Genomic DNA, 8,365 nt, shown 5'->3' with positions numbered 1-8,365 from the left:
ATACCTTGGTTCTCAAACTGATGGAAATACCTATCTCTACTTTGTTGCATCACCCTTTCCTCTTCAAGGGAAAAACCAATGCAAGATCGAGAAGTAGCAAAGCACTTGGTGACACTCGATGGAAAGCTGCAATGGATGAGGAATACTCTGCTCTTACCAAGAATAAGACGTGGCGTCTCATTCCCCCTGCCTCAGGGAGAAACGTTATTGATTGTAAGTGGGTCTATAAAGTTAAGCGAAAATATGATGGTACTGTTGACAGATATAAGGCACGTCTGGTTGCTAAGGGGTTTAAGCAAAGGTATGGATTGGACTATGAGGACACGTTTAGCCTTGTTGTCAAGGCTGCCACTGTCACGTTGATTCTCTCAGTTGATGTGTCTCGTGACTGGTGCATGCGACAGCTAGATGTGAAGAATGCGTTCTTGCATGGCGTTCTGGAAGAGGAAGTATTCATGAGGCAACCTCCCGGGTATGAGAATTCACACTCACCACGTTATGTGGGCAAACTTGATAAAGCATTGTATGGGCTGAAACAAGCACCTAGAGCTTGGTACTCTCGTTTGTCATTCAAGTTACAATCTCTAGGGTTTGTTCCATCCAAGGGGGATACATCACTCTTCTTTTGTCATAAGCATGGGGTAACTATTTTTATGCTCATCTATGTTGATGATATAGTTGTCACCAGTTCATCACCTCAAGCAGTTGAAGCCCTTCTTAAGGATTTGGGTAAAGATTTTGCTCTCAAAGATCAAGGTAACCTTCACTTCTTCCTTGGCATTGAAGTTAAAAAGGTACCCAGTGGGATCATGTTGTCACAAGAAAAATATGTGCAAGAAATACTTCAGAGAATAGGTATGAAGGGATGCAAACCTTCCTCTACACCCTTGTCCACATCTGAAAAATTATCTATTCATGATGGGGAAGTACTTGGAGCGGAAGACTCCACAAGATATAGGAGTGTTGTAGGAGTATTGCAGTATTTAACATTAACTCGACCAAATATTTCTTATTCAGTAAATAAGGTATGTCAGTTTTTGCATGCTCCTACCAGTACACATTGGACATCAGTAAAGAGGATACTTAGGTATCTGCAAGGGACAAAAAGTCATTTTCTCAAGATTAGCAGGTCAGACTCAATGCATGTAAGTGCTTTTTCCGATGCAGATTGGGCAGGTTGTCCAGATGACAGAAGGTCTACAGGAGGTTTTGCAGTGTTCCTAGGAGGTAACCTAGTATCATGGAATGCGTGTAAACAGCCTACTGTATCTAGATCAAGCACTGAAGCAGAATATAAGGCCCTAGCCAATGCTAGTGCTGAAGTTATTTGGGTTCAGAACATGTTGACTGAACTAGGGATAAGTTTAGAACATGTTGACTGAACTAGGGATACGACATCCAAAGGCAGCATCTCTTTGGTGTCATAATCTTGGTGCTATGTACTTAGTTGCTAATCCAATTTTTCATGCGAGGACAAAGCACATTGAGATTGACTATCATTTTGTTCGGAACGTGTTGCAGACAAGTTGTTGAATATCCGGTTTATACCTACAGGTGATCAAGTTGATGATGGCTTTACCAAACCTCTTACTCTCACGCAGCTTGAGGCATTTCGACGCAATCTCAACTTAGATAGTTGTGATTGAGGGGGAGTGTTAAACATTGTATGTCACGGTGGTGTATAAACCGTATGTAACACATCTTGTAGTTTGTTAGGCTTAGGGATAAGATCCCGTTTAAGCTAGTTTCCTTGGAGATCAATCATAAGCCTAACTACCCTTGTAATCTCCGGCCTTAGCGCCCCTATATAACACGGATGCGTCCCTGCGGCAATGCATACGCTTAATGTACAATTTTCACATAGATGCCCTAAATCCTTAGGCTTTGTTTGGTACAAGGGAATTGGAGAGATTTGGGGAGGAGGGGATTTGGTGAATCCCTTCTTTCACTCAATCCTCTCAAATACTCGACGCTTTGCTTCCACCAGTCCGTCGAGGAAGATTCTGAAACACATGGATAGAAATGGATAGAAGGGGAACGGAAGGGATTCGGCTAAGCAAACCCCTTTTATCAAATGGGCGTCCGAGGTTTTGTGGGGTTTTTACCCTTTCGAGGATTTTTCTCTTGAAACCTTCCGAATACTCCGTGTCAAACGAGGCCTCAGGAGGACAATCGTTTAGTATTTCGTGCAATGAGTGGAATTAAATTGCGAGCTGTGGCAAACCATCATACACGAGGATGCTGTCATATAGGCCCACCAAATCAACTTGGATCCGGTCCGTGTCCGCATCAATGCAGCGGCGAAGCGAAACAATTTCCCGGGGCCGCGAAGGAGGACAAGCAAAGCTCTCGCCCTCCCCCGCCGTGTCCACGTAAAACGCAAACACACGGCCGGATCGGCGCGTCCACGCCGCGGCCGAAAGCAACCGGCGGGCGGCCCGGCGCCACGCGCACGACGGCTCGGAGGAGATCGCCAAGATTAGCAGCCTGTGGACCTGTGCTGCTTAGGAGTAAACCTTTATCACATCACACCTCCAGATAAGGCATCTGCCGCCTTAATAATTCCTCGTCCGTCCGCCCGCCCGGAATTAAATCGCGCGGGCAGTTTCCTTCCAGAAATGCGCACCCGGCCCAGCAGCGGCATCGATCACAGCCGGGTGTGACGTCGCAAGTGGCGAGACATGCCGCGCATGCACGCGCCCATGCCCGCAGGCCAAAACACGTGGTTTCGGCCGTGAACCCACCTGGCCGTCGACCCACGTAGTACGTAGCTTAAGAAAGCAAAGGCTTATCCTGCCGCCCGTCCTAGCTTAGCTTGTTTATAGCCGTGACATGGGGCCGTTTCCGCGGGCGCATGGGACAAAGCTGCTAGCATGGCTTAAACGGGCAATTAAGTCGGCCGGAGTTGGAGACTAGCTAGCCAGCCGCTTAAGCGGCGCACCACACCACACCACGGCACGGCAAGAAACCGAAACCCCCAGCCCAGCTCAGGTCAACTATGCGCCACCGCGCCAGCCAGATCGATCAGGGTCATTGCTGTTGCGGCGAGGTGAGAGCGAGTTACCGGCCGGGGACCGTCCTAGCTCAGCGCCCGCTGTGAACTCAGCTAGGGTGGCCGGCGGCCTGGCTATGGCTATGACGGAGCTCTACGTTTTATTCCTCCGTCATTTCGCCCCACTGCGTCCGTCCTGCTTTAGCTGTATACCAGTAGTAGGAGTACTTGATTTGCATGTAGGATTTGGAAGTGCGTGCTAGTTTATGGTAGCGTCCGAAAGCCCCGAAGCCGAGCGAGTGGTAGAAACGCACTGTATTACTACTAGTACTACTATTACTATACCAGCCTCGACGTTTTCTTGGCTACGTCTACACGGTGGACGGACGGTAGAAACGCAGAGCGTGCAGGAGGAGCACAGTGGGGGGTTTTGTATGCTTGCGTGCGGTGCAGATACTAGTTAATTAGGACCTGAAAATGACGGGTTGCGCACTTCGATGCTCTGGGGAAAGGCTAGCTTAGCTAGCGTTGCTTACATCACTCGACCCGGGAACACAGTTTTCGGTTAGGGTAGATATAAATTTGCCTGATGCTGCCAGAGAGGTTTGGCCTTCATGAATTTCACCTCCTGAAGCACAAGAAGAAGCGGGGATCTTGTGTTGACCTTGACCATGTTCTAGACACGAGAAAGAAAAGAAAAGAAAAATGCAAGGACCAGATGTCACGATCAAATATTCGGAACCTGAATTTAAAAGGCATTGGAGCCAAACCGGTCGAAAAGGGAAGGGCGGGGCGGAGAGGGACAGACAGACAGCAAAGACATGAGCATGAAGCAAAAGAACATACATCACGCCTTGGCCGGGTGGAGAGATGAGGGATCAGACAAGTGCGCGACTCGAGAGGGAGGTAGGCGGTGAACAGGAGAGAAAGCGAGTTCGCTACAGAGAGAGAAGAGAGAGAGAGAGAGTGTGTGTGTGTGCATCTTATTACATCATCGCCTAGGCAGGCGCTGCAGCCTTGGTGCAGCGCGTCGTCAAAACTGGCAGCTAGCCAGATGGTGTCCACACTCTCTCCTGCGTCTCTTATCCCTTCATCCCAGTTTTAACCCTTGCTAATAAGCCCTCTCTTAGCCCGGCCTCCTCTCGAGAACACGCCGGCAAACCCAGCAGCTTCTGCTTAGCCTAGCCTAGCTAGATGAGCATGGACTTCGACGACCACGACGACGGCGACGAGGAGATGCACATGTCCATGCCGATGCCGATGCCGATGCCGGTGAGCTCCAGCTACGAGACTCCGCCGCCGCTGTCCACGGGGCTTGCCGGCGCCGGGATTACGCCGAACAAGCCTCCTGGTGGTGGCGGCGGTGGTGGTGAGCTCGGCGGCCGTGCCAAGGTCCCGGGCGGCGCAAGGTACCGCGAGTGCCTCAAGAACCACGCGGTGGGCATCGGAGGGCACGCCGTCGACGGCTGCGGCGAGTTCATCGCCGCCGGCGAGGAGGGCAGCATCGACGCGCTCCGCTGCGCCGCGTGCAACTGCCACCGCAACTTCCACCGGAGGGAGTCCGACTTCCCCGCGGGGGCCGAGGGCTCGCCCTTCTCTCCCACCGCAATGGTCCCCTACGGAGGCGTGCCGCACCACCAGTTCTCGCCCTACTACCGCACCCCGGCGGGCTACCTGCACCACCACCAGCACCACATGGCCGCCGCAGCCGCCGCGGTCGCCGCCGCTGCCGCAGGCCACCCTCGACCGCTGGCGCTCCCGTCCACCTCCCACAGCGGCCGCGACGACGCCGAGGAGCTGTCGGGCATGGCGGCAGGGCCCATGTCGGCGCTGGCCCCGCTGAGCAGCATGTCCCTGGGCGCGGGCCCGTCGGGGTACGGCTCCGGGTCCGGGTCCGGCAAGAAGCGGTTCCGCACCAAGTTCACCCAGGAGCAGAAGGACAAGATGCTGGCCTTCGCGGAGCGCGTGGGGTGGCGCATCCAGAAGCACGACGAGGCGGCCGTGCTGCACTTCTGCGACGAGGTGGGCGTCAAGCGCCACGTCCTCAAGGTCTGGATGCACAACAACAAGCACACCCTCGGCAAGAAGCCGCCCAGCATTTGACGCCGCATGCAACCACCACCACCACCCCAAGAAAAAGCCGCATGCACGACGCATCTGGCGTCATGGGCCTCAGCCGAGCTAGCTGATCGACCCACCATGGCATGGCTAGCCCCCCGATAGGTACCAGCATCTGCATGTTGCTTCCTTGTTCAGCTTATAGCCATTGCATTCGCGCTTGACGGCGTTCCCCTCCGGCCGGAGCGGTGCATGGCTGGCTGGCTGGCTGGCTGGCTTACATTAGGTTAATCCGTAGCGAGAGTTCCTTGGTTCTTGGATGGATTTAGGTGGTTCCCTATTCTATTCTATTGCATTCTGTTTTTATTTATCTACTGTTGCTCATGTTGTTTAGTGGAGTAAGTAGGAATGTAATCCCTAGCTATGGCGCCATGGCCATTTGCTGATTTGGTTCTTCCTGGGAATGTACTACTACTGCTTGATCGATCAGCTCAGCTAGATAGCTGGCGATCGAGGAATTATATCTGGGGATCGGGGCTGCCTGCATGGCCATGGATTCCGTGCGTGCTCCTCGAGTATTTTTTTTCTCCTTTTCTTTCTTGTCGTCGCTAGCTGCAATTTTACTCATGGGTCGGGCTATTCGTCCAGGTCTGCTAGTCATCCCTACCAACTGCATGCCTTTGCCTTGCCTTGCCAGTCCTAAAGAAGATAGACAACTGTTGCATTCCGTTCTTCCCTTGGCCATTCTCCTCCCCGCCTCGCCTCACTAACTTGGGGCACGGCCCTGTTGATCCAAGAAGGAGACCGCCATGATCGATCCATGCAGCGCAACTGTAGAGCCACACTCCATGACGTGCTCCACTGTTGTTCGCCCGATTTCTCTGTCTTTTCCGCCATGAATTAATGCAGCCGTTCGCTCGCGTCCTGCCCCCCGCATGCATTAACTCCCCCCACCTCGCGAGCCATGTTAAGGTTCTTCTCCTCCTTGATTAGTTCTGCCCACGCTCTGGCTCTATCTGCCGATTTTACTCGCTTCTGTCCTGCGTGGCTTTCCGTTTTTACTCGCTCCACCGATCGGTCGATCGATGCATCGATCTCCATCAGTCGCCTTTAATTACAGCGCAGCGCAGGGTAGGGGGGCGCACGCTGCCGCTAGCTGCATTCATCACGGGTGGATAGGTGCAGGGAGCCAGCCATGGAGGGATGGAGCTCCGGGACAAATTTATGACGACGTACTTCGCCTTACGGTATGTGCATGTCAGCGCGTGTCGCTGTAGCACGGACGGAGCATATGCCCGGCTGGGCTGAGCTGATCACGCCTCGCCGCCTGACCGGACTGCATGCGCAAGGGAGGGTGTGCGTGCAGTGCAGTGCAGTGCAGCTTTGCTTGCCAGTTGCTATGTGGAAGCGCGAGACCGGGAAAGGGGGACGGAGGCCGGGCAGGCTAGCGGAGCACTCCACCCGTGTGTATAGTGGCGAGTCGGATCGATCGCTGTAGCTTTTGGGCCTGCGCTGCCATGCCATGCATGCATGTGCTCGCCGTACGTCGCGCCGGAGATCGATGCAGTGGGAGAGAAAGGGCGCAGCAGAGAGAGGCCGCAGCGGCAGCGCTCGAAAATGCAGCCATCTTTTCCCTCCAACATCTCTTTGCCGCTCTCCTCGCCGTCTGACTTGGCTTTGGATTGGGAGGCAGCCATGTCGATCGTCGACGCCGGACAAGCTGGTGCTGAACTTGGAGCGCTGGATGCATGCTGGGCGGCTCGCTTCGCCAAGGCCGTCGGCTCTGGTCCGAACTTGGCCAAACCCAATGTGCTGCAACGTTGTTGCCACTCGATTCTTGTACTGCTCATAGATCGGAGTCTTAACGTACGTGGTCCCGCTCAACTCTTCTGGTACGTAGTAATAAAAACCCAATTGATTTTGGAGCGAGCGCTGTAGGCTGTAGCAGCAGCAGGAGGAGGAGGAGCAAGCTTTGCATTATGATGAATGTATGCCATGCTTGCTGCACGCCCCGAAAGGCGAGTGTGGCATATTTCTGTTTTGGGAGAGGTAGGATAGCCTGTTCTTGCTGCGAACCTGCCGCTCCCGGTTTCCTATCGGTGAATCATTGCATGTGATGTATGCCAACGTAGGTGTAGTATGTATGTATGTATGTACGTATACCCCACCTCTGCACACAGAGAAAATTAAACGCCTCCCACCAATATTCCAGGTGATGTACGCTGTTCTTTACTCCCACTAATATTTTAGTTGCCGATCGTTAAGCCCACTGGCAACACTAGTTCCTCCTGAACCTGACGACTCCCAGATTACAGTGTTCTTGTCCACAACGGCGCCAGCAACAGCGGTAAAAGTTCACGTACTGGTTAAGCGAGGACGGCCAGCAAACCTGCACGGTCTGAATGCCACACTGTAAGCGGACGGTAGAGGTCAATAATGCTGCCGTACTAAGTTGTCCTCCTATTTAGAGTATCTAAAACACGATCTGTCAAATCTGTCTCAAAACGACTAGGAGGTCGATCAGTGACCGGACAAAAAAAATGAATCAATACATGGATTCTAATAGCATCTACAGCCGGACCCCTATTTCACTCCTAAATCATCGGAACACCCGTCCAGTCAGTGTTCGGTCAAAAAAAAGTAACCCAACCAAACACCTCATTTGATCCCTATACGTCGGGACTGCCTAGTAAGGCCTGATCGCACCCCTCAAACCCGTCATAAATATAAGGATGTTATGAGACTGCCTCGTAAGGCCTGGTCACACCCGGACACCTTTGTCCCACCTGCAACCACACATTGGGGGAGGTAGCCGACAACCTCGTGTGGCTCATGTCTGTCGGCCTTGTCGCTGCGCTCGCTTGCCTCGCGCGTCCTCGCCGTCGTCGTGTTTGCATGCTGGCCGCCGCAGCCGAAGTGCGACCCCATCATAAATTGCACCAAATTCACCTCGTCGATCTGTCGGATTCAATTCTCTCCTTACTTCTTCCTCTTCCGCGTCATCCGTATCGCAGCTCCATCGCCACGCGCGCTTCATAGCCATTTCGAGCGTCTGCGTCGCTAGCACCGGCACTACACTTCTGTCTCCCGTCTTTGTCGTCCGGAACCTCCTCTCCGGCCCACACATCACCGTTGTATGTCTAGCAACTCCCACTAGTGGAAAACGGGCCTTTGGCCGGGACCCTTTAGTCCCGGCCTGCCTCTAGGCCGGGACTAAAGGCCCGGCCACGTCGCCCCAATTCTCAATGCCTCCCTCGAGGCTTTAGTCCCGGCCCGTAAGGAGCCTTTAGTCCCGGTTCGTCTCCCAAACCGGGA

At 53.4% G+C, this 8,365-nt stretch overlaps 1 protein-coding gene across 1 annotated transcript; it reads left to right on the top strand.

The window, feature by feature from the left end:
* Positions 1–3,763: 3,763 nt before the first annotated feature.
* LOC123398911 (zinc-finger homeodomain protein 1) lies at positions 3,764–5,571 on the top strand. The gene has a single exon (XM_045093353.1). It carries the CDS (start codon positions 4,187–4,189, stop codon positions 5,093–5,095), a length of 909 nt encoding a protein of 302 aa, XP_044949288.1. The 5' UTR covers positions 3,764–4,186; the 3' UTR covers positions 5,096–5,571.
* Positions 5,572–8,365: the final 2,794 nt, after the last annotated feature.

This window comes from Hordeum vulgare, chromosome 5H (genome assembly GCF_904849725.1).
Source record: "Hordeum vulgare subsp. vulgare chromosome 5H, MorexV3_pseudomolecules_assembly, whole genome shotgun sequence".
NCBI classification, from domain to species: Eukaryota; Viridiplantae; Streptophyta; class Magnoliopsida; order Poales; family Poaceae; genus Hordeum; species Hordeum vulgare.
This window is presented reverse-complemented; position numbering and strand designations above follow the sequence as displayed.